The 24,812-nt window shown below is 47.6% G+C and overlaps 1 protein-coding gene and 1 non-coding gene across 2 annotated transcripts in view; both read left to right on the forward strand.

Moving 5' to 3' along the window:
• The window catches only part of LOC146202762 (cytochrome P450 3A29-like), a 31,282-nt gene extending 14,600 nt beyond the window's left edge, over positions 1–16,682 (forward strand). Inside the window, exons 3-4 of the mRNA XM_084585039.1 lie at positions 14,777–14,985; positions 15,074–16,682. Of these exons, the coding sequence (XP_084441165.1) occupies positions 14,777–14,985; positions 15,074–16,003 (1,139 nt within the window). The 3' untranslated portion in view covers positions 16,004–16,682. The remainder of the gene's footprint in view (positions 1–14,776; positions 14,986–15,073) is intronic.
• Positions 16,683–23,166: 6,484 nt separating this feature from the next.
• Positions 23,167–23,239, forward strand: TRNAL-CAA (transfer RNA leucine (anticodon CAA)). Its single transcript has one exon. It is a non-coding gene; the product is annotated as a tRNA-Leu (tRNA).
• The last annotated feature ends 1,573 nt before the right edge of the window (positions 23,240–24,812 follow it).

Here is a 24,812-nt window from a genome sequence, read left to right on the forward strand (position 1 = left end):
AACAAAACGATCTTTGTGATAATCACCAGTGAAAAACCTACATAGGGTGCTTCGCTCACAGTGCAAGATGCGACCACGGTGGCGGGAAAACGCCAACTGAACTGGCACATCGCCGCACTCAGCGTACCCGCGTCTGCGTGCAAAGAAAACGGGGCGCAGAAGAACAGCTTCGGTGAAAAGGGGGAGCCGCCGCCCCCGCTGCGCGACTCCGGCTATGCTGCAGCCAAGGTCATCTCCGTGAAGACAAACCACGGAGAAGGCAGACAAACCACGGAGAAGGCAGAGAGCAGAGACCCAGCGGGAGCAATCCCCCCCCCCCTTTTTTTTTCCCCCCCAGCCGACAGGAAGTTACCCTCGACCCCTCCGGACATGCTGGCGCCGTTCGCGGGCACGGGGGGAAGATGGGTATGGGGACAGGAGCAAGGCAGTGGCCGAATGCTACTTTGAAAAGAAGAGTCGCCGATAGAAGACGCGTGTAATCCTGTTTTTTTTTCTTTTTATTTCATACGCGAATGTTTTTGCTAAGCGTGTTAACTCTATAGTATGCGTGGGATCCATCCGTGATTATTAGAACCCCTCAATGTTTAAAGTGACTTCATTTTAGCATGGTGTCCACTTTAAGAAAGGAAGGAAAAGAAAAAAATAATAGTAAAATTCTCCAAAGACATACAGCGGTGGAGGATTCCAATACAGACTGCACCTCATTTTGCGGCAAAAGCTACGGGCAAAAATACCTAGGCTTGGGCAGAATGTCAGACCCTGAAGCATATATATAGTGAACTTTGCAACTGGTTTAAAAAAGCTCTGTCCTGCCCTACATGGTAGGTTCAATCTAGGATCCTGTTCGTCAATATGATGACTCACTGAACTTGTTTTATGATAAATATAAAATATGTCCTACCACTAAAGCTACCTTCTGCGACATACAGAAGCTGATCCATTACGGATTCTGATTGACATTCAATGATGTATTTGCATTATTAGTGGAGGCTTTGCCATCATGAAGTTTTTAGGGCATATTTTCACTGTGTTGCGAAGCTTGAGCTAAGTGTGCACCGTTAATATGTACTTTTATATAACATGAACGAGCACGCAACTGCATGCTGCTCTTATATTTCCCTTTGCAGAATGTGGCCAATAGTTGATTACAAGTGAGACCAAAAATTCATAACGAAATTGTTACATCATGTTCTTATCACTGGTGCCTAAAACTACTTAAAAACATGGGTCAGCATGAACAGTATACGCTAATTGTTCGTGAACGTTGAAAACTGACAACAAGAAGCACATAGAAAAAATAGCACAAAAAGTCTATTGGGTAGAACACAATGAAAATTCTGTTGGCCCTGTAAAGATTTCACTCAGCTGGGGTTGAATGTCTATCGAAATTCAGTAAATTCAAATGCGGTCATTAGTCCAACAATACAGTTTCAAAACTCATTTTTGTAAGGGTTTAGGCCTAGCGACGACTAGGGCCTAGCACACGGCCAGAGTGCCGTCGTCGGCCGCCTTCGCGGGCAGCATCGTTACGGTAAGCCCGCGGCATCCGATGTAGCAGCGTTACGAATTTGCGGTATTCTTTCTTGATGAGGCTAAGCTCGAGCATTTTTCGACGGGCCTTAATACGCCGAGCGAACGATTTGGCGAAAACATACGGGAGTCAACAGGGCTGCAGTATGCTGAGCCATAGGGCGAAGGTTCTATAAAATCGCCGTCGGACTGTACACTAGATACTGCCTATTTTACGTGTTGCTCTTGACACTTGCTTTAGTGCGGAAAATGTACGTTGTTGAAACTCGTACGCGTTTCGAAATCGAGCGCAGACGTGCGCACTTTCCATACCCTTTCGTAAACTAACTTCGTAATTGATAGTTGTAATCGAAAAGTTGGTTGCGAGGTATGCAAGACATGAATGCCAATTTAAAGGCAGCTTTCGTTTACAGCGCCTTCATCTTCGCAACGTATTGAAGACGCTCCAATGTTTGCATATCAATCACAGTTACCATAATTTGGAAATGGCATTAGCTTTGGCCATGTAGCAGTGCGTCGAAAAAATGACATTAACCTGAACAAATATCATTCGGTGCGATTGCTTGCTTTCTGCGTCGAACAGCCGCGATTCATGACCCCCGTACGTTCTCGTGAAGCACCACTGAAATTTATAGAAACGTGTTCCTGGCAAGGTTTTATGTGTGTTCGAAAAATCAACTACGCAGTAATTCTTCCTGGACATTGCTAAAGGTTGACAGCGGCGTTATATCTGTTAAACCGCGACCAACGACGAAAACACGACGCGCGCGCATAGACGCTGACGCGAACAGCGCCCAACCGAGCCCGCCTACGCTTTTCTGCTTTCGCGACAGGCGGCGTTGTCGGCGTTTTGCGCATCGCGTATAGACAGCCCTGCTGGCCTGGTTGTGCATTCGTGCTGACGGCGACGTGACGAGCAGACGCGGGCGCGCAGGCCAAATCCGCTGAGCGCGGCAGCGATTGATTAGCCTCATGGTAGCCTTGTTCCTGCTTGGGCACGCTATTTCTTTGAAGGCGCATTGAAGTGTGTGTGTGTGGGGGGGGGGGGGGGGTGGGTCCACCGACAAGTTGGTAGTTCGTGCCTCTTCAGCTTTGCACTATGAAACAGCGTTGAGTGAGAACACACTTTTTATTCATGCTCTCTCCCGATAGTGGTTTGAGGTGTCCATCCGGAGGTGAGTGTGTGGGACTGTGGTGCTATCCTGAGGGAGGTGTGCAAGCCGTTGTTCCAACCCCGTCTCGTTAATTCACATTCTGTACCCGGAAGATCACGTTTCTGTTCCCGGCCGACGGGAAATCGGTGCCCGGATGTTGGCGGTCTGTTTTGGCTGAATGCCACCATAGGTCGCCGACAATGGGAGCTAAAACACTCAGGTGAGATAAGAACAGGAAAGTTGTCGAACGCCACCAGGATGATCCAACCAGGCGCCTCCGATGAGGTAGCCTTCGCGTATATATATACTTTACTCACAAAAGTGAGAGCCCGGCAAGTTTTAAATATACCACATGACCGCACGCGCTCCAAGCCCCTGAATGCGTTGCAGTTACAGCAGCGTATTCTCTGACTTGATAAAGCGCTGCCAATCACCACCTTCTGCGATGCTCACAATAAACATATGCCTCGTTGCTGGCTCAGATGTAGCCGCCAGTGGCTGCAGCCGACGCGCTGTCAGCGCTCATTTACATCATAATTATCAGCTGGATTATGCCCACTGCAGAACGAAGGCCTCTTCCATTTTCCCCTAATCAACCCCGTCCTATGTTAGCTGCATCCACTTGACCCCTGCGAATTTCTTAATCTATCCACCCACCTAATCTCCTGCCGCCCCTGCTACGCTTACCCTCCATTGGAATCCAGTTGGGCACTCTTAGAGACCATCGGTTATCCTCTCTTCAAACTACATGTCCTGTCCATGAATTAGAATGTCAGTAAATTGAGTTATTTCTCTTACCCACTCTGCAAGCTTCCTATCTCTTAACGTTACACTTATCATTTTCCGTTCCATGGGCCTCTGCGTGGTCCTCAACTTAAGTAGGACCCTTTTCGTTAAGCTCCTTGTTTCGGCCCAGTTGAGTTTCCCCTTTCTGTGGCGATGTTGGGAAAACGCATGTTGGTGAGGATATGGTCACGTAGTGGTGACAAGGCCGCAGACGCCACAAAGAGGACACAGGCGTGATAGCACTGAAATTTACTCTTGATTGGGCTGACTTGCGCTCGCAAAAGAAGTAAGCAACTCGGCGTCGGTGCTAGCAACAGACGTTCTCATCAATCGTTGAACTACCCGTTGCGTCTCAACCCTCAATTTAAAGGCTGCGAAGAAACGTCGAGATAAAGCCGTAAATGGTGACTAGTACAGCCTGGAACATTGCAGAAACACACGCGAATGGTCGGAATCTTCCAAAAACATCTCGGCGTATCTTGTGCAATATAATGGGACAGCATCATCTGGGGCCAACAGGCATGAATACCAAACACGTAACCGATACGCGTGCTAGATTCACAGTGATAAGGCCGCGTGCCAGGAGCTGTCTAAAAAGAACAAATAAAGATTCGAATGATTCGTGACATTGCCCCCCCTTAAAAAGGCCTCGCCTCGATGCTTACAAAACAAACATAAAAAAGTAAACAAAATACGAGTTATTAAAATAGCTAGGCCTTAGGCGCGTGTAATAAGGCTTTAGGAACACAACAATTAACGATTTCTGGGCGCATTCTGCGCCGCTGAGACGTGGTCGTGCTGGCGGAGATGACTTAATAATTGCGGTTCGATGCGCCGAAGGACTTTGTATGGGCCGAAGTACCGCCGGAAGAGCTTTTCACTCATCCGCGGCGGCGTATCGGCGTCCAAACCCACACCTGGTCTCCCGGCCAGTACTCTGCGTCGCGTAGTCGCAAGTTGCACCGCCGGGCGTCGTGTGTTGCTGGTCTTTGATGCGCAGCCGGGCGAGTCGTGGAGCTTCCTCTGCACGCTGCAGGTAGGCGGCGACGTCAGGCTTGTCTTCTCGTCACATGCGGCAGCATCGCGTAGAGCGTTGTCGTGGGCTCCCTGTCGTACACAAGCATGAACGGGGTCGCTCTGGTCGTCTCCTGGATGGCTGTGTTATATGCGAAAATCATGTACGGCAAGATGGCGTCCCAGATCTTGTGTTCAGCGTCGACGTACGTGGTGTCCGCGGTCGTTTTTTTCAGGCGCTCCGTAAGTCCATTGGTCTGGGGATGGTACGCAGTTGTTCGTCGATGGCTTCTATGACTGTATTCCAGGATGGCCTGAGCCAACTCTGCCGTAAAACGCCGTTCCCCTGTCCGTAATGAGCACTTCTGGGGCTTCGTGTCGCCGGAGAATTTGTTCGACAAAAAATTTGGCGACTTCTACCGCTGTACCATTGGGTAGTGCTTTTGCTTCGGCGTAACGGGTAAGGTAGTCGATGACCACGATGATCCACTTGCTACCCGTAGATGAAGATGGAAAGAGGCCGAGGAGATCCATCCCAATTTGTTGAAAGGGCAGGGTGGGGTCTGAATCGGGTTAAGTAGTCCCACTGGTCTGATCGGCGTCGCCTTGGGTCGTTGGCACTCACGACACGTTTTCACGTAGTGGGCAACTTCGGCAGGCAGTCGCGAAGAGTAGTACCTCTCCTGGATTCGATGCGCGGAATCCAGAGATGGCCTGCTGTGGGCTCCCATCGTGCAACGCCTGCAGAAGTTTCTGCCGGAGGCTTTTATGCACAACAAGAAGCTGCGCGGTCCTGTTAGGTGCGAAGTTCTTCACGAGGAGGCCATTTCTTAACGCAAACGATGATAAATGACGTCTGAACGCAGCAAGAGGGAAGCGGTCTTTCCTTCTAAGTAATCGGCTAGCGCTTTCAGATCAAGGTCTGACCACTGTCTTGCACTGGGGCCATCTGAGCCACTGCTTCAGGAACGCCTAATGTCTGTTGGACTTCCTCACGGATGCCGTCCGTGAGCGCCACCACCTGGGGTTGTTGCGATGATGGCAGCAATCGGCGGAGCTCTCGCATGATCTCCCGGATGAGGTCCCGAAGGCTCTCTCCGCTCACAGATGCGCTGCTGTAGGGGCTTGCGTAGACCGGTTGGAGCGATCGTAGTGGCGCATTCTGATGTCCATCGCCCTCTCGATGGTAGACGTTTCAGTTTCAAATTCCGCTATAGTTTGTGGCGGATTTCTGACAAGCCCTGCAAAAATAGACTAACGCCTCGCATTAAAAATTTAATTTTCTCACCTTCGGTCATGTTAGGGTCGGCGCGGCGAAAGAGGCGCTTCATCTCCTTAACGTAAGCCAGGACAGGCTCATTAGGGAGTTGAAGTCTTGATTGAAGGAGGGCCTGGGCTCTTTCATTTCGGACGACATTTGCAAAGGCAGCCAATACCCTTTCTTGAAAATCTCCCGTTTCTTCAAAGAAGTCTCGTGATTTTCGAGCTAAATTCGAGCATGTCCTTGAAGAGCAAAGCAGACTTCCCTGAGTTTCGCAGCGTCATTCCAGCCGTTGAATTCTGCCACACAGTCGAAAGGGTCCATCCAGTCTTCCGCATTTTCAGTGGGCAGTCCTTGGAAGATGGGGGGCTCCCGGGGCTGCACGAAGACAACCGAACCGGTGCTGTCGACTGGGGCATTTTCAAAGTTGATTCCTTCCGGGGTCGAACGGGGTCAGGCAGCAGACCGTGTTCGGGTTGGAGCCCTTGAAGTTGGCGGCTGGCTCGTTGACCTCTAGGCTGGTCCCCCAGGGTGACAGGAACAAGGCTGACGTCTTCGCTTGAAGGATCAAGGGCAGCGCCTCCATCAAATGTCACGTAGTGGTGACAAGGCCGTAGACACCAAAAGAGGACACAGGCGTGATAGTATCGAAATTAACTCTTTATTGGGATGACTTGCGCCCGCAAAAGAACTAAGCAACTTTGCGGCAGCGATAGCAACAAACGTGCTCGTCAATCGTCGAAGTAAATCTTCGAGAAACAGCATCGTCTTGGGACAACAGGCATGAATAACAAACAACACATAATCGATGCGCGCGCTAGAGTCACTGTGATACGGCCGCGTGCCTAGGGCTGTCTAAAAAGAACAAAGATTCGAATTATTCGCGGCAATATCGACGTTCTTGATATAATGATGGTTCGGACTCGCTTATATTCACATTACTTGGTGGAAGGAAAGAAGGTTAATTGTTTATTTACACATAAATAAAACAAGCAATAAGCAAGGAGGAAACTTTTTACATGACTGAACCGTTAATTAGTCGAAATCAGCCCTGGTTTAAATCAGAATGCTTACTTTTAAGCCCTCTGTCTCCACCTTTGGCGGGGACAGCACCCAATAACCAATAAGGCGACACTTCCCACCAATTAATGGTGAGGAAAAGGAAAATAAGGTTTCCGTCAGCTGACCAAAGATTGAGAAAAGAATATCGGCTAATCAAATACTTGGGAAAGGAAAGGTCCCAAGCAAACATACTAACAGCACTGAAGTAACTGCCATCCCAACCTCTGCTTTCCCCTACGTTTCCTCTCCGCACACGTGCATGCGGCACAAATGCTGGGGGACCAATCGCTCAGATACTAAAAAAAAATGAAGAAAGCTGTCACTGAAGTATCAAAGGCTCAGTGCCAACTCCAGCTTAACCAGGCGCCTCTTCTGAGCATCCGTAGCGCAAACAACCCATTGGCGCCTCATCGTGCACTGATCAGCCATCGTACACCTGCTTCCTCACAATAGGCTATATGAACATGAGCAGAGCGAATGACGCGCACGTAGCGAAATGAGCAGACTTAAAAAACATAAAAAACGTCCATTGGCCACAGAACTGACCTTCAACACTGTGAGCACACCTGGCCCTACGGGGTTAGGACTGGTAGGTCACCGCTGTTCGCGGCGGGAGCTAGCCTGCCACCGAATTTTTATCTGTTGTGGGCCGTCATCGCACCCACCACTGCTTCGGTGGTGGACGATGGCTGTTGCGACGCGCGTCTTTCTCTTCCTCTTCTTTTTCTTTCTTCTCTATTTTCTCTTCTATCCGCACGAGGCAGAGGCGGTGGCTCAGCTACAGAGCCAGTAGCAGGCCCGTGCATTTTGTTTTGCTTCTTCCCACAGTCGTAACAACAAGGCGTATATGGTACGAAGGCAAGACGGGGAGCAAACGAGTGCTCTGTAGCGGCTGATGCCGTCGGCAGGAGCAGCCACCGAGCCTCCGTCGTTTGTCCGTGGTTCCACCAATTTGGTAATCGCCGTGACCGGTTACAGGTGCACATTGAGCAGCAACATCTTGTCATACACTCTGTTCTGGAGACCGCGCGCATTACGCATCAGGAAGTACAGCGAACTTCACAGGCCCCATAGGGCAGTACCGGTAGGATGCAACTGTTATACACTGTCTGCTAGCCATAATGTTTGAGCACCTTCCAAATGCGCTTCATCCCAATTATTCGCCCAGTTATATCCCTTTTGGGGTCAGGATCTGCGGTCACTACCTGTCTTAAGTAGACATATTCACCTACCACTTACAATGCTTCACTACATATATTTTAAACTGCTGTTCCTTTCCAAGGTTGTTCAGCATTACCTTAGTCTTCTGCATATTAATCTTTAGGCCTACCTATCTGCTTCTTCCGTCTAGATCATTTATCATTAGTTGCAATTGCTCCCCTGAGTTACTTAACAAGGCAATGTCATCAGCGAATTGCAGATTACTGGGATATTCTCCGTCAACCCTGAGGCCCAACTGCTTCCACTTGCGCCTTTGAATACCTCTCTAAGCAAGCTGTAAATAGCACTAGGGAGATCGTGTCTCCTTGCCTAACACCTTTCTCAACTTGAATTTCATCACTATCTTCACGCAGAACTATGGTTGCTGGACAGACACTATAGATATTTTCCAGTGCTTTCACATATGTCTCACCTATTCCCTTATCTCGCAATGCCTGCATACGCCCTGAGGTTTCCAATGAGTCAAATGCTTTCTCGTAGACAATGAATGCTATGTATAGGGGCTGGTTATATTCCGAGCACTTTTATATCACCTGGTTTATAGTTTGGCAATGATCTATATGAAGTATACCCTTTCCGAAATCCTGCTTGATCTTTTGGTTGATTAAATAAAGGCTAAGGTTATCCTGATCCTATTAGCGATTACCTTGTTAAATACCTTCTACGTAACTGATAGTAAGCTGATTGGTCTATTTTTTCAAGTCCTTAGCGTCCCTTTTCTTATGAATTAACAGAAAGTTGGCGTTTTTCCATGATTCCAGTACTTTCCATGTCATCAGGCACTCCATATGGATGGCTTGTTTTTCTAGCACGATATCCCCTCCGTCTTTCAACAAATCTGTAGTTACCTGACCCTCTCCAGCTGCTTTCCCTCTTTTCATAGCTTTATGCCTTTCTTAACCTCGTCTCTTGTTACTGGTGGAACGTCTGATTGCTCTTCATTACAGCCAATTTCATTCTTGTCCTGACTACTATGGCTACTGTAGAGGTCCGTATAGAACTCCTCGACTACATTGATTATCTTGTCCATGTTAGTAATGATATTGCCCGCCTTGGGGGTCCCTCAGTGCATACGTCTTATCTTTGCCTATGCCTAATTTCCTCCTTACCGCTTTCCGGTTACGACCGTTCTTAAGAGCATGCTCAATTTCACCCATGTTATACGTCCTTATGTCGACTACCTTGCGCCTATTGATTAGATTTGATATCTCTGCGAGTTCTATCTGGTTGGTTGACTTGGAGGATTTCGTACTTTTACGTTTCTTAATAAAATATTTCGTCTCCTTAGCCAATTTAGCGGTATCCTCGCTAACAATTCTACCGCCTACTTTTACTGCACACTCGGTAATGATATCGCTGAAATTATTTTTCATTGCTTCTAGGCAAGGGTAGGCTTCCTCTGTTAGCACTCAGTACCTATTCTGGATCGAAGTCTTCTACTTTTCCCCTTACCGCTAATTTTTTGATGGACTTCTTCCTCGCTAATCTATTCCGCTCCCTCTTCAAATCAAGACGAATTTGAGACCTTACCATCCTGTGGTCACTGCATCGCATCTTTCCTATTACCTTTACATCGTGCATAATGCCGGGGTTAGAACACAGTATGAAATCAATTTCATTTTAGTCTCCACGTTAGGGCTTTTCTATGTCCACTTCGGGTTCTTCCGTTTGCTGAAGAAGGTATTCATGTCTCGTAAGCTATTGCGTTCAGCAGACCTAATTACTAACTCCTTTCTACTATTTATTAATCCAATGCCATAGTTGTCCACTGCGTGCTCTTCAGCCTGCTTTCTGCCTACCTTGGCATTGAAGTCGCCCATCAGTACTGGCTTGCTCATAGCTCGCTAGCTTGCTAGCTGTCAGCACCTATTGACGCTTATCTCGCAACCAGCAGCGAAGCCAAGCTGCTGTCGCGAAGAAGGCGGGGGCACGGTAGTAGAAAATTTGAAACATAGAAAGATAACACAGATATAGAAGAGGAAGGAAATATTTTCCTGGCGTCTAGGCCGCGCCTCCGGGTCAGAGGGAGTTCCTCAAATTAGCTGGGTTAAGATGTGTGTCACCCTTTCCTCCCCCTGCTTGAATTATGAGATAGATGATTTTCGAAAACCAGTTCCAGCTTAGTTTCACTTCCTGTATGATAGCATAAGGTTTTGTAGCGTCTCCTGGGACAAAATGAAGGAGGTCACATGCAAGGAAATGATTAAGGCTAATTAAAGTAATCAAGTCCTCAAACGATAACAATCATTCCAATATGGAAACAGCAAGCTAGTCGAGTGGGTATAGAAAAGCTTGTCGTTAAACTAGCTGAGGCAGTCGGCGAACACACGTCGTTAGACGGCAATGACATATGTCACGGACTGCCCAGGTATAACTCAAGATAAAGAAATATTCATGATTCTGCTTTACTTGCATCGCGATAAAACAAAGCGTTCTAGGAAAGGCAGAGAAAAACACAATTACAACCGCTGTACTTTCGAATGCGAAACACCCAATGCAGTTTTCATAAATGAATATCCCACTCGTCAGACCAAACAGCTACTCGATGAAACTATAAAAAAGAACGCTTTAGTTTGATGCGCGGTGCAAAGACAGAATAAATTTTGCTTCCAAGGAAGATTTTTTGTTGGTCGTTCGAATCGCATTCCTAAGTCACCCAGGTAGCATGACTGGCAGCTATACAACATCGTAGTTGTATTTATTTAAGTAGGGAGCCACGGTACGCAGAAACGCAGACTTGCAGAAACGTGTGTAATCACAGCTTGCTGAATTCTACAAATCTTCGCCCCGCACTTATATCTACAACACATGTGAAAATGATTAGGAGGTGCGCCATCGTGGTGTCAGGGCACGGTTGCCAGTTTGATTCATACTCTGCGGTTGTTCTAACATCTGCTCTGAAAAGATGTCAGTACGAGTACTTCATGCACATTTCTTTATAGTGAATATCTCTTGACCTTGTACACCAGTATTTGTACTTTCTTGGTGTTCTTAATGACCATTATCCTATGCTTATATTTAAGATGTACTTTGCATTAAAATGCATAGCCTTAAATATCAAGATTTTTCAGCTTAGTTTTAGAAAGTTAGGTGTGGTAAAATGAATGTATTTCAAACTCAATCTGCTCTTACCTGAACTCTTTCGATATGTAAATTGCTGAAAATAGTCCATATCTACTAAAATGCGCAGATTTGAACCTGGCATACGGCCGCTCTTGATATTGTATTAGAACTGCTGCTGAGCTGTACATAGAGGGGGCTCGCCTTCGTGGGGCCGTAGTTAGGCTGCTTACACTCGTGATCCCCTTTTCTCCAAGAGAGTCAAAATAGAGTCTGATAAGATTTCATTTGACAGATGCGGAGGCCTTTAATTGGCGTTGTATGTCATGCTTGTGTCCCACTTATATTGTATGTCAAGCTTAACGTGACCATTGTGGGGCTCTTGATATAACCGCGCCAAGTTACGTCTTGGAGGTTTCGATGTCACTTACTCTAGACAACGCCAAGGGGTTTCGTGGCCTGTGAGACACTCAATGCTGTTAAAAATAAAACTTGGCTTAGACGTTTCTTTGGGATACTGCACTCTTGGAAACGGAAGGTTTCTGAGTACTGTTTTCTACATCATCATCATCATCAGCAGCAGCAGCAACAGCAGGATCATCATTAGCCGGACTATACCCACTGTAGAGCGAAGAACCCTCCAATATTCCTCCAATTAACATGGTCCTGTGCTAGCTGTATCCACCTGACCCCTGCGAACTTCTTAACCTCATCTGCTCGCCTAACGTTCTGCCGCCCCCTGCTACGCTTTCCATCCCTTGGAATCCAATTTGTTATCCTAAGCGACCATCGGTTACCCTCTCTTCGCACTACATGCCCTTTCCCCGCCCATTTCGTCTTCTTAATTTCCATTAGAATATCTTTGACGCGAGTTATTCGAGTTATTGCCTGCACGCTTCCCATCTCTTAAAGTTACACCTACTATTTTCCATTCTACACCTACTACTTTCCATTCCATAGCCCTCTGCGTTGTCCTCAACAACCCTTTTGTTCGCCTCCACGTTTCAGCTCTACAGGTGAGTACAGATAAGATTAAACTGTTGTATACTTTCTTCTTGAGTGATACCGGTAAGCTGCTGCTGGTCCTAATGCGCGAGAACTTGCCAATGTTATCCATCCCAACCTTATTCTTCTAGTCGTTTCCCTTTCTTCCCGATCCTGTTGAACGTAACCTTAACATTCTGCCTATTGATTTTCAAGCCCACATTTCTGTTTTTGCTATCTACGTCATGAATCATTCTTTGCAGTTCATCCCCAGAGTTACTTAGCAAGGCAATGTCATCAGCAAATATCAGGTTACTGAGGTATTCTCTATCAAAACGTATCCCTAACGGCTCCCAATTCAAGTCTGAATACTTCCTCTAAGCAAGCTGTGAATAGTACTGGGGAGGTGGTGTCTCCTTGCGTAATACCTTTCTTTACGCAGAACTATGGTTACTGTGCAGCCACTATAGATACCTTCCAGTACAGTCACATACGGCCCGTCTAAACCCTGATTTCGCAATGCCTGCATTAGCGCAGAGGTTTCTAACAAGTCAAATGATTTTTCGCAATCAATGAATGCTATGTATTAGGGCTGGCTATATTCCGAGCATTTCTCTATCACTTGGTTAATGATATGGATATGGTCAATAGTAGAGTACCCTTTCCAAAAACCTGATTGACTTTTTGCTTGATTGAAGTCTAACGTTGTCCTTGTTCTGTTAGCAATTACCTTATATGTAACAGATAGTAAGCTGATTGGAACGTAATTTGTAAATTCCTTATTGTCCCCTTTTTTATGAATTAAGATGATGACAGCGTTCTTGCGTGATTCGAGTACCGTCGATGTTACCTGATACTCTCTAGCTGCTTTCCCCATTTTCATACTTTTTAAAGCTTTCTTAACCTCGTCCTCTGTCACTGGCGGAACATCTGACTGCCTTTCACTACTGTCAATCTCATTATTGTCCTGACTTCTTCGGCTAATATATTTGTAAGTATATAACTCCTCGGCTACTTTGACTATCTTGTCCAATTTCGTAATGGCAATGGCCTCTTTGTTCCTTAGCGCATACATCTGATTTTTTGCCTGTGCCCAATTTCATCTCCATCGCATTTAGGGCCCCCCGTTATATACAGCATGCTAAATTTTCTCCATGTTATACTTCCTTATATCGACCACTTTGCGCTTATTGATTAGCTTTAATATCTCCGCCAATCCTATCTGATCGGTAGGATTGGAAGCTTTCATACTTTAATGTTTCTTAATCAAATTCCCTGCCTTCCACCCTCCTTTTCTCCTCCTCCTCCTCCTCCTTAATCAAATCTTTCGTCTCCTTAGACAGCTTATGGGTGTCCTCTCTAACTATCCTACCGCCTACTTCTACAGCGCACTCAGTAATGATATCTTTGAAATTACTGCTATTTGCTTCTAGGAGGTCGTCATCCTCGGTTAGAGCTTAATATCTAATCTGTAGCGAGATCCTGAACTCTTATGCTCTCTCCATCACGGATAATTCGTTGATGGACTTTCTTACTAATCTGTTTCGTTCCCTCTCGAGATTTAGATTAATTCGAGACCTTACCATCATTTGGTTACTGCATCGCAACTTTCCGATTATTTCTACATCCTGCATAATACCGGGGTTAGAACACAGTATGAAGTCAATTTAATTTTTAGTCTCCCCGTTAGGGCTTTTCCATGTACATTTCCGGTTATTCCTTTTCCCGAAGAAGGCATTAATGACTCTTAAGCTGTTACGCTCTGCATGCAATCTGAACTAGTAACTCACCCCTGCTATTTCTAGAACCAATAGTCACCCACTGCCTGCTGCCTACCTTGGCATTGAAGACGCCCATTAGTACAGTATACTGCGTATTTACTTTCCCAATTGCCCATTCTACATTTTCGTAGGAGCTTTGGACTTCTTGATCATCATGACTACGTGTAGGCGCGTAGGCCTGTATAACCCTCAGTTTATACCGCTTATTGAGCTTCACATACGATGTCTGCCACCCTCGCGTCAATGCTATAGAATTCCTCTACATTACCAGCTATATTCTTATTAACAAGGAAATCTACTCCTAGCTCTCGTCTCTGCGGTAAACCTCGATACCACAATACATGTCCGCCTTTATGTGCAGTATATGCCTCATTTGGCCTCCTAACCTCGCTAAGCCCTGCGATATCTCATTTCATGCGAGCTAGCTCCTCAAAGACTGAGCACTACTAAACTAGCCTCACTGGCTAGGGTTCTAGTGTTAAACGTTGCCAAAGTGAGTTTCCAATGGCAGCTTAATAATAAACAGCAATAAGTGGAGATTGTATTGTAAAAAAAAAATTGGAAGGAAAGTGAAAATTGTTTTCCAGCCCCGGTATATGCTATGAAATCATATGAGATATCTGACCTGAGGCGGCTGAAAGGAAGATATAGTGTGGAAGAGGAAATCAGAGGTGAGCGACAGGAAGGGCAGAATAGGTACTATATGAAACGCAACATCAAAAATTTCGATTTGTTTTAGTTTGTTTAGTTGAAGCTGCCTGCTACTGTTATACGACCATGTATTCTTAATCGTCTTGTGTAGTTAGTTAAGACATTAGAGTCATCAGCCGTGAGACTGTGTCATTTCTAAATGCATATAATTGAATGTAGGGCCTTGGTGTAGAAAGGGGTTTTATAGCTCCTGGCTATATTCCTTTCCACAGGCGAGACGTGGAGGACGGTACGCTCTGTGTTGAATCAATGTTTCACGACCAGCAAAGTGAAGCTTCTCTTCGACACTGTAAGCAAGTGTTCGGACGTGTTCCTGAATGAGCTGCACGAAGAGTGCCGCAAAGGAAATGTGGCTGAAGTCTACCACAGGGCGCAGAGCCTTTCGCTAGATATCATCACGAAAACGGCCCTTGCCTGGGAGGTAAGTGTATAAAGGCACACGTTGCTCATTGTCTGCTAACAGCTTTGTGTAGCCCGACACTATAATAGCCACTGAATATGCTATGCAGGTAAACTGTCAGAGACAGTCGGACGACCCCGTGCTGACTGGGATGCGAAGACTTTTCGGAGACATAGACAAGGTGGCTTTCGAGAGCGCGTTCGCGTTCCCCGGTCTGCGTACTATTCTTCGCTACCTGTACCCGTTGACGGCCTTCTCGCGCTGCATGAAGAAAATGATGAACGACGTGGACACCACCGCCCGGCTCCGTCGCGCTGGCCAAAAGCCCCCGTCGAGCGACATACTGCAAACGATATTGGACGCCCAGGCGGGCGACAAAGCGCGCACTTGTGGCGGGAAAGTGATAGACGACCGCTATGTTATCTCGAACTGCATCATTCTCCTGCTGGCAGGCTTTGACACTACGTCAGCGGCGCTCGCCTTCACAATGTATCTAGTGGCCAAGCATCCCGAGGAACAGGCCCGGATCCTTGGAGAGGCGGAGGCGCGCTTCCCTGGCACAGCTGAGCTTTCGTTCGACCAGCTGCATCAGCTCGAGCGTCTCGATGCGGTAGTCAAGGAGAGCCTGCGCTTGTACCCGTCCGTGCCCATTATGGTGATGCGCCGGTGCGCACAGGACACCACCGTGCTCGGCCATTTCATCCCGGAAGGAATGACGATCGTGGCGCCACCCTGGCACATTCACCGCGACCCGCAGCTATGGCCGGAGCCCGAAGAATTTAGGCCGGACAGATTTTTGGGCGAATGGTCAAGCCAGCGCCCCGTCTCCGCTTACTTACCTTTCGGCCTCGGTCAGAGAACTTGCCTCGGCAAGCGAGTAGCATTACTGTCGCTGAAGACCACTTTTATGAGAGTTCTGCAAGCCTACAAGCTGGACATATGCGAGCAGACCCAAGATCCAATTCGCGTCGTCGTGCCGAACTTGGTGCTGAATCCAGAAAATGGAGTACACCTAAGGTTTACGCCAAGGGATGCTTAGTCTGCGAGTGCGTGCGTGAATATTACGAACAAACCTCCATCGACTGTCGTGATATACGGGCGCACAAAAGCAATGAAAAATTTCACCGCTACAGATTCAGTGCAAATATTTCGATGCTTCGGACAATTCGGCAAAAAACAAAAATGCTTTAAAGCTGTATTCAATACATTGCACTTACGCCATTGCCACTTCGAATTGTTGATCAATTCGACCTCGCCCTGACTATAGCTGTTCGTGTCCTGTATTTTCATTATTCGTAATTAAATGCTGCATACAAGGTCGTTTGGATCCAGAGCCGTTACGGCGTATGGTCGGTTTAAACGTCTAATGAGCAAAATGGTATTCATAAAGCCCCGCCGCGGTGACTGAGTGGTTAGGGCGCTCGACTGTTGATCCTAAAGACTCCGGTTCGAGCCGACCGCGGCGGCCGCTTTAAGCGGGAGTCACATGTGAGCGAAAAAGTGAGCGACGCGACAAGGCGGCCCGGTGAAAGCGATCATGGTTCGGTCCGTCGCCTACTGGGGAAGATGCATGCACGCGATAACGCGAACCGAGCGAAACGGCGACGACGCTCTGTGTATAGGTGACTGGCATAGTGGTTCAGTACACCGCAAAACTATATGCTAGCTGTCAAATGCAACAACGGTTATAACGATTGCAAGAATCAAAGTTATTTTGCGACAACATGGCAAAGTAAAATGTATTTACCACAAACCGTATCGAATGTGTGTTAACTTGCACTGTAGTCTGTACGAGTAGTCACGTGACCCCTTGTTTCTTTTGTTTCGGTTGCGATTAGACGTTCTTTGAATCCTCGGCTATTCACCATTGCTCATACAAAGCGAAAAATTTACGCGGTAGTGCACAATCACAATGCAACACAGCAAAATAAAGAAAGCGCGCAAAATGAGCGGCAGTGACGTACGCTTACTTCCGGGCGAACGAGCGAAATTTTCTATTTCGGCAGATCCGAGCGACGAGCCAAGCGACACATGCATTTCTGTTCGCGCGAAGGCTTCGCGCGACGCGTGCCGCCGTCGCGTTCGCGTGAGTTTTCGCGTACATGTGACACAGCCTTAATGTTTAAAGCGAAAAATAAGTGCGTGCACAGTGCATGCCAATGCATGTTAACGACTAGGTGGTCTAAAGTTGCGTATTTCTCCATACTGCGTACCACGTAACCTGAGTCGGTTTTGGGCGTTAACCGCCTACAAACCAAGCATAATCATAGTTTTCATGTTGCATCACACCAGCCCCCTCCGCGGGATGCCCTTCACTTTCAAATTTTGAGCCTATATCGGAGTGGCCCAATATCTAGGCTAGCTGCTGTGCCAATTTGTTCGCTACGTTATTGAGGCGGAAGCCTTACTATAGCTATTTGATGTGCTGAAATGTGTGTACAAAATGTGAGGCCAATGTGACAGTGATTTAGGTGTTATAGTGTAATGATAAGCGATTAGTGGTTGATGATTAGTGATAGAGGGTTGTGGTTGGTGATTGTTAGTGTTAAGGGGTTAGGGATTTATTAATACGGGGGTTGAGGATTAATGCTTAGTGATAGGGGGGTGAGTGATAATAGGTTTGGTCATAATAGAATAATGATAAGGGATCAGTGTTAGTGATAGGTGGGTTCGATTCCCGTAACGGTAGAGGGCTCCTGCACCGTGAAGGTCGTAGGTTCGAGTCACATACAGGTCGTGGTTTTGAGTCATGCCACGTGGTTCAAGTCATGTCACGTGGCTTAAGAGTATCACGTGTCAAGGTCACTTGACGGTCAAGTTTCATGATAATGTAACGCAGCTTTGAGAACGCCAGGAGACACAAGTGAGGCCGTACCGCCAATCCTACCCTTGCAGGAACACTGCAACAAACGCACACCAAGAAGCGCCACGCGACAGGAGCGATGGTGTACCGTCGAATCGCACCTTTACAGGAGCACTGCAACAAACGCGCGCTAAGGAAAGGAAATTTCCACTGTGCTGCACCAGCCTCAGCCTTGGTAGCAAAGCTCTATAAGAGGCGTGCGATATAACGTGCGCATGTTGTTCGCAAAAAGCGCAAAAAAAACAATAACAAAAAACGCAGGGACAACAGCAAAAGACAGGCGTACTATAGCGCTTACTTCCAACTGATCAGATTGATCAGTTCCAAGTATGCGCTCGTGTGTGTCTTTTGCTGTCGTCCCTGCGCTATTTTTTTTTTTTTTTGCGCTTTCACGATCAACATGGCTAACCAACTCAAATGCAGCCATTATTGTGCCGTGTGCAGCGGCAACGCTCAGGCTTTATCATTTCTCCAGTATAGATTCAGCAGTGCTCTCTAAAAGTTTTCTCGCATAGCATGATGGCCAGGGGCGATCGGCGGGAGTTTTTTCGATGAACATCGTACTTCGACGAGCTTGTAGGGTGAACGAGAGCTCAGTACAAATCCAAGGTGGAAATGTGTCGTGGAGTGAACACTACGCCCCGGGATGGACACGACTCGCGATGCCGACTTCGTGCCAGGCGCGAAGCGTGTGGACGTCGTCAGTTAAGTGGTTTTATCAACTAGCTACGTTTCTTTATAGCACATGAAAGCCTGCAAGCCTCTGAAGGCTCATGTATAATTACTTCACCAGTCTGTGGGTGGAGAGCGAGACTGCTATGCGGGTGTCATAGACGCTTGTGTGTGCACGTGCTTGAAGCACGGTCAGCCGAACACTTGGGCGCTTCTCTGAAAGCAGCTCCGTGCTCTCTCATTGGCGCTTGATCCCCTTCGGGAAACAGTGGAGTCTCTTGCAAGCACACGTCCTTTTCGAGCGCCGGGCCGCAGAACGTTTGACCCGAGTACGTTTGAGGCGGCGCCTTTCGGAATGCCTTTGTTTCCTATAGCAACCGGAGCGCGACCACGGAGGCGCTGGATACTGTCCTTCGAATCGAGAAGGCCGTAAAGTCAGGCTTAGCAACGCAGGAAAGGCCCCACGACGGCCGCAGCTGTGGGGCTTTCGTTTTATTTTTCTACGTAGCTTCGCAGATGGCAGGGGAGAGAAGATCTTCACCGCACTCCACCCAGCTGAGTAGGCGCCCTACCACTAAGTCAAGGCGGCGGGCCACTACATATGGAGAGAAGGTTCCTGGGAAAGGTGTACTTTTGCAATAGTCATTTCAATTCTATGCAAGCGAGCGCAGTAATTTTTCATTCGAGGAATTTTTTTCCTTTCCTGGAATTAGAGCGGAAATTTGTTTTGAAAGGAAAAGAAAATCTACATGAATGTTCAAGAAATTTCCAGATATATTCGGGAAATGCAGTTAAGCTTTGTGGCTAAACGTTTTTGGGGTTAAGAGTAACAATCAGTCAGAGGAAGCCGCAAAAGCAGGTACAAACCACAAGAGGATCTGCATAATCGACGCAACATCTCCTACGGCCGCCTTGGAGATGTCTTAGCGCACATTTGCTAAAACTGTAAGATGCCGCATGAAGGCTTCAACCCCCCCCCCTCTTTCTCTATTTTCTTTTAAACTGCGGCAAAAAAAAAATCGAGATAACGCCATTCCGGCTGTTTGGTACTGCACCTCAACGATAGTGCGTTAACCCCATCGTTGCTTCATTGTTCGATATTTTTTTACTTTCAGGAGCGGCAACCGAGACACTGGAGATTATACGCTATCTTTCCAACATTATATACTGTGCGTTTCAGCGAACACTTTCAAGAATTGCTTAAATCATTGGGCTCACAATAGAAATGAAATATTTGTAGGAGCGAACTCTTTGCTCCGGCGGACATAATACAGGGTAAAACTACTTTAATTATTCGTTTATTTCAGAAAAACGTAGTATTTGACTGTTTTAATTAACGTAGTTCGGCGGGTAATCCCAAATGGGAAGTTTTATGCAATGAACGATACTATGCCATATCATTTTCGAAACGAATAAAAACTCGTTTTCCAGCGCCCTGCAGCGCGAGGAAATCTGACTTTTTTTTTCCCGCACGCAACGGAAACTGAGCACACGAGCAATGGCCGCTGGTTACGACGTGTCACGAACGCAGCGCACAATTCGAAACGAGTCTGATAACTTCCCTGGCTAGGGAGTACCTCGGCGCTTAGCTTAGACCGCGGGGATCTTGCGTGTCGTTCGTTGAGTAAGCCGGAACGCAGCTACACCGTTGTTTAACTATATATAGTGTGCCTCGTAGTCGTTTTCATGGTGCAACGATTTCGTTCCCTATATATATATATATATATATATATATATATATATATATATATATATATATATATATATATATATATACACATTGTGAGCCCTCCACGGATCTTCTTTCATTTGTACATACCATGATCTTCTTCTCCCTCTTGTACATACCATCATCATCGTCCCGCGGCGCTGGCTCCGACGCGCGCTTGGGTTTTCTCCATCAGATTAAACGCTGACACGGCATACCTTGCCTTGCCTTCACGACCTTGCCGTCTGGATCTGGCCTTCTTTCACAAGTGGTGGAGGTGAAATTCGATCCCCTTGCTGCCTTGTGCCCTGCCTCTCGCTGGAGCTACGTTCCGGTCGCCGTTTAACAACTGCCATTGTCATGTCAACCGACAGCAGTCCCGACCCGGCCGGACCCTCTACCTCGGCTACATATATATATGTTTGTTCTTCTACTTTGTGTTTAATTATCTTTCCCCTAAACAGATTACATTACTATTTCTGTGATTATCCAAGTAAACAATAAAAAAAAACAGACAAAGTACCATCCCAAACGCTTTCCTTGGCCTCGCCAACTGTTGGCTTCTTTCCTTCATGTATTATAACGAGCACCCTCATTCTGGCGATATAAAAAAAAAAACAGACGTAAAGTACCATCCCAAACGCTTTCCTTGGCCTCGCCGACTGTTGGCTTCTTTCCTTCATGTATTATAACGAGCAGCCTCATTTCCCCTTAATTGATCTGCTTGTAGCTTACGGGGGTCTCGGTTATGGCAGTCTTGAAGCCATAGGGGAAAAAACCTGGGCTAGGGGGCGCTGCGCCGCTCTGTGCGTCAGCGCCCTCCATGGAGATCCCGTCAAAACCTACGCGCAGTGCGGCCGCGTCGTCTGCTCCCCGCCGCATAGAAAAGCATGCTGTCGTCTGCTCCGCGCTGCTCTCCAGCACGTGTTTGCGCGCGCGCGCTCGGTTGTTTCTCTCCTCCTCCGGCCGCATTCTGGCCGCCGTCGCGCTCCAAAAAAAGGGGGCAAGAAAAAAAAAACTGGAATGAAAAAGTGACGGCGCGCTTTTTCGCAAAACTTGTGAAAGTGTTTTTCTCTTTTTCGTGTTGAAACGATGGTTGTCGTTTTTTTTAGGTATCTCGTACCGCTCGTATCTCGCACCTCTGTTTGTAACTGGCGGTGCCGCAGCAGCCATCACAGAACCAAGTCGGCCTCAAGAAACAGATATATGTCATTAATGCCATCCCTCGGCGCTTATAAAGGGAAAACACATACCTTAATCGTCCTATCCTCATACGCGATCCTGCTTCGGGAGCTCAAAACTGCGCATTCGCTAGAGGAGATAACTGAACCAGGGATGAGATAACTGAACCAGGGATTGCACAGCGTAGCTGTGGAATTAAGAAGACAAAGGTTTACTTGGAGAGATGTCCCCGCCTGCATGAAAAGTAGTCAGGCATTTCCTCGCTCTTCGTCTCACGGAGAGAGGAAACTGCCGAAAGAATGGCATGCCTCGGCTTCTCGTCAGTGATCCAGGTCGTTAAGAAACCTCTCATCGTTAAAGGTAGATAAGTGATTGATTTCGGATGGCAGCGCCACAGCAGCGAACTCCCCCTGACCGCTGTCAGCAGGAACCAAAGGGTAAGGCATGCTTTGTGCCTTTGTAGGGAACGCGTCCTAAACGCGCCGAAAGCAGGCACCATGGCGCTGGCAGCATCGCCTAAAACGTCTGTCCCCAAAGAGTTGAATAGGCCCCTTTCAAGTGAGCAGTCACAAATGGAAAGGAAGCTCCCCAACCAGCGCCCGGAGCACTCGTCGCTGTGTACACGCGTATCAATTCTCAACGAGAAGGCTGGACCCTTCATTCTCTGAACACCATGGAAGAGACATCAAGAGGTGCCGCCTCAAGTCCTTCAAGATACCTGTCGCTTGCCTCTGCCTTCGAGTACCGAATTCGCGTTCGTCTTTTTTGTTTTTTGTCTGAGCCTCTCAACAAGCGGTTTTTGAAAACAATGTCTGCGGCGATCAATTAATCATAATTTCTCACTTTCGAAAGCACCGATAAAAAGCGTGCCTCCAGCCAGCCTCTATGTCAGCGGGGGCACAGAAAAAAGCAAAAATAAGAAACACCACTGGCAAAGAGCGCCGGCTTTGCGCGCACAGACGCATGACCATCCCCCCTCGTCCTCACTCTCCTTCTCCCGCTCCGCGTGCACGTGCGGCTGCCTGTAGCACGCGCTCCCGAGCGAGCGGGCTGAGCAGACTCCGCAGACAGCCGCGCGCAGCGCGGGCGCGGATGCGCGTAGGTTTTGTAGTTCCTCTCCGCTCCGCTGGAAACCGAGCGCTGGCGTCGCGGAGCGAACTCCAGCTTTGGTCCCCTATAGGTAGTGTAAGAGGGTTCTAGCACAGCTTTCGCCCTCGCTCTTGATCACGTTCTACGTGACGCTGGCGGTAACAAAGGCCGTTCCACGTCCGCCGCTATGGCTGAGGGTGGCGCTGGTGAACACTCTCAAGGTTCGTATACAGACAACACAAATACCCAAGCAAGTAGCAGAGGGGACAGCGGCCGATGTAGCTCAGTTGGAAGAGCACTGGACGCGATATTCGGAGGTCGTGGGTTCGGTTCCCACCATCGGCACGTTGTTTTTTGATCTGCTTGTAGCTTACGGGGGTCTCGGTTCTGGCAGTCTTGAATGGCGATATTCGGAGGTCGTGGGTTCGGTTCCCACCATCGGCACGTTGTTTTTTGATCTGCTTGTAGCTTACGGGGGTCTCGGTTCTGGCAGTCTTGAAGCCATAGGTAGCGAAAGAGGGTTCTAGCACAGCTTTCGCCCTCGCTCTTGATCACGTTCTACGTGACGCTGGCGGTAACAAAGGACGTTCCACGTCCGCTGCTATGGCTGAGGATGGCACTGGTGAACACTCTCAAGGTTCGTATACAGACAACACAAATACCCAAGCAAGTAGCAGAGGGGACAGCGGCCGATGTAGCTCAGTTGGAAGAGCACCGGACGCAATATTCGGAGGTCGTGGGTTCGGTTCCCACCATCGGCACGTTGTTTTTTCTACTTTGTGTTTAATTATCTTTCCCCTAAACAGATTACATTACTATTTCTGTGATTATCCAAGTAAACAATAAAAAAAACAGACATAAAGTACCATCCCAAACGCTTTCCTTGGCCTCGCCGACTGTTAGCTTCTTTCCTTCATGTATTATAACGAGCACCCTCATTTCCCCTTAATTGATCTGCTTGTAGCTTACGGGATCTCGGTTATGGCAGTCTTGAAGCCATAGGTAGCGTAAGAGGGTTCTAGCACAGCTTTCGCCCTTGCTCTTGATCACGTTCTACGTGACGCTGGCGGTAACAAAGGACGTTCCACGTCCGCCGCTATGGCTGAGGGTGGCGCTGGTGAACACTCTCAAGGTTCGTATACAGACAACACAAATACCCAAGCAAGTAGCAGAGGGGACAGCGGCCGATGTAGCTCAGTTGGAAGAGCACCGGACGCGATATTCGGAGATCGTGAGTTTGGTTCCCACCATCGGCACGTTGTTTTTTCTTCTACTTTGTGTTTAATTATCTTTCCCCTAAACAGATTACATTACTATTTCTGTGATTATCCAAGTAAACAATAAAAAAAACACATAAAGTACCATCCCAAACGCTTTCCTTGGCCTCGTCGGCTGTTAGCTTCTTTCCTTCATGTATTATAACGAGCACCTTCATTTCCCCTTAATTGATCTGCTTGTAGCTTACGGGGTCTCGGTTATGGCAGTCTTGAAGCCATAGGTAGCGTAAGAGGGTTCTAGCACAGCTTTCGCCCTCGCTCTTGATCACGTTCTACGTGACGCTGGCGGTAACAAAGGACGTTCCACGTCCGCGGCTATGGCTGAGGGTGGCGCTGGTGAACACTCTCAAGGTTCGTATACAGACAACACAAATACCCAAACAAGTAGCAGAGGGGACAGCGGCCGATGTAGCTCAGTTGGAAGAGCACCGGACGCGATATTCGGAGGTCGTGGGTTCGGTTCCCACCATCGGCACGTTGTCTTTTCTTCTACTTTGTGTTTAATTATCTTTCCCCTAAACAGATTACATTACTATTTCTGTGATTATCCAAGTAAACAATAAAAAAAAACAGACATGAAGTACCATCCCAAACGCTTTCCTTGGCCTCGCCGACTGTTGGCTTCTTTCCTTCATGTATTATAACGAGCACCCTCATTTCCCCTTAATTGATCTGCTTGTAGCTTACGGGGGTCTCGGTTATGGCAGTCTTGAAGCCATAGGTAGCGTGAGAGGGTTCTAGCACAGCTTTCGCCCTCGCTCTTGATCACGTTCTACGTGACCCTGGCGGTAACAAAGGACGTTCCACGTCCGCCGCTATAGCTGAGGGTGGCGCTGGTGAACACTCTCAAGGTTCGTATACAGACAACACAAATACCCAAACAAGTAGCAGAGGGGACAGCGGCCGATGTAGCTCAGTTGGAAGAGCACCGGACGCGATATTCGGAGATCGTGGGTTCGGTTCCCACCATCGGCACGTTGTTTTTTCTTCTACTTTGTGTTTAATTATCTTTCCCCTAAACAGATTACATTACTATTTCTGTGATTATACAAGTAAA

This window comes from Amblyomma maculatum, chromosome 1, assembly GCF_055883805.1.
Source record: "Amblyomma maculatum isolate TAMU_Amacu chromosome 1, ASM5588380v1, whole genome shotgun sequence".
NCBI classification, from domain to species: Eukaryota; Metazoa; Arthropoda; class Arachnida; order Ixodida; family Ixodidae; genus Amblyomma; species Amblyomma maculatum.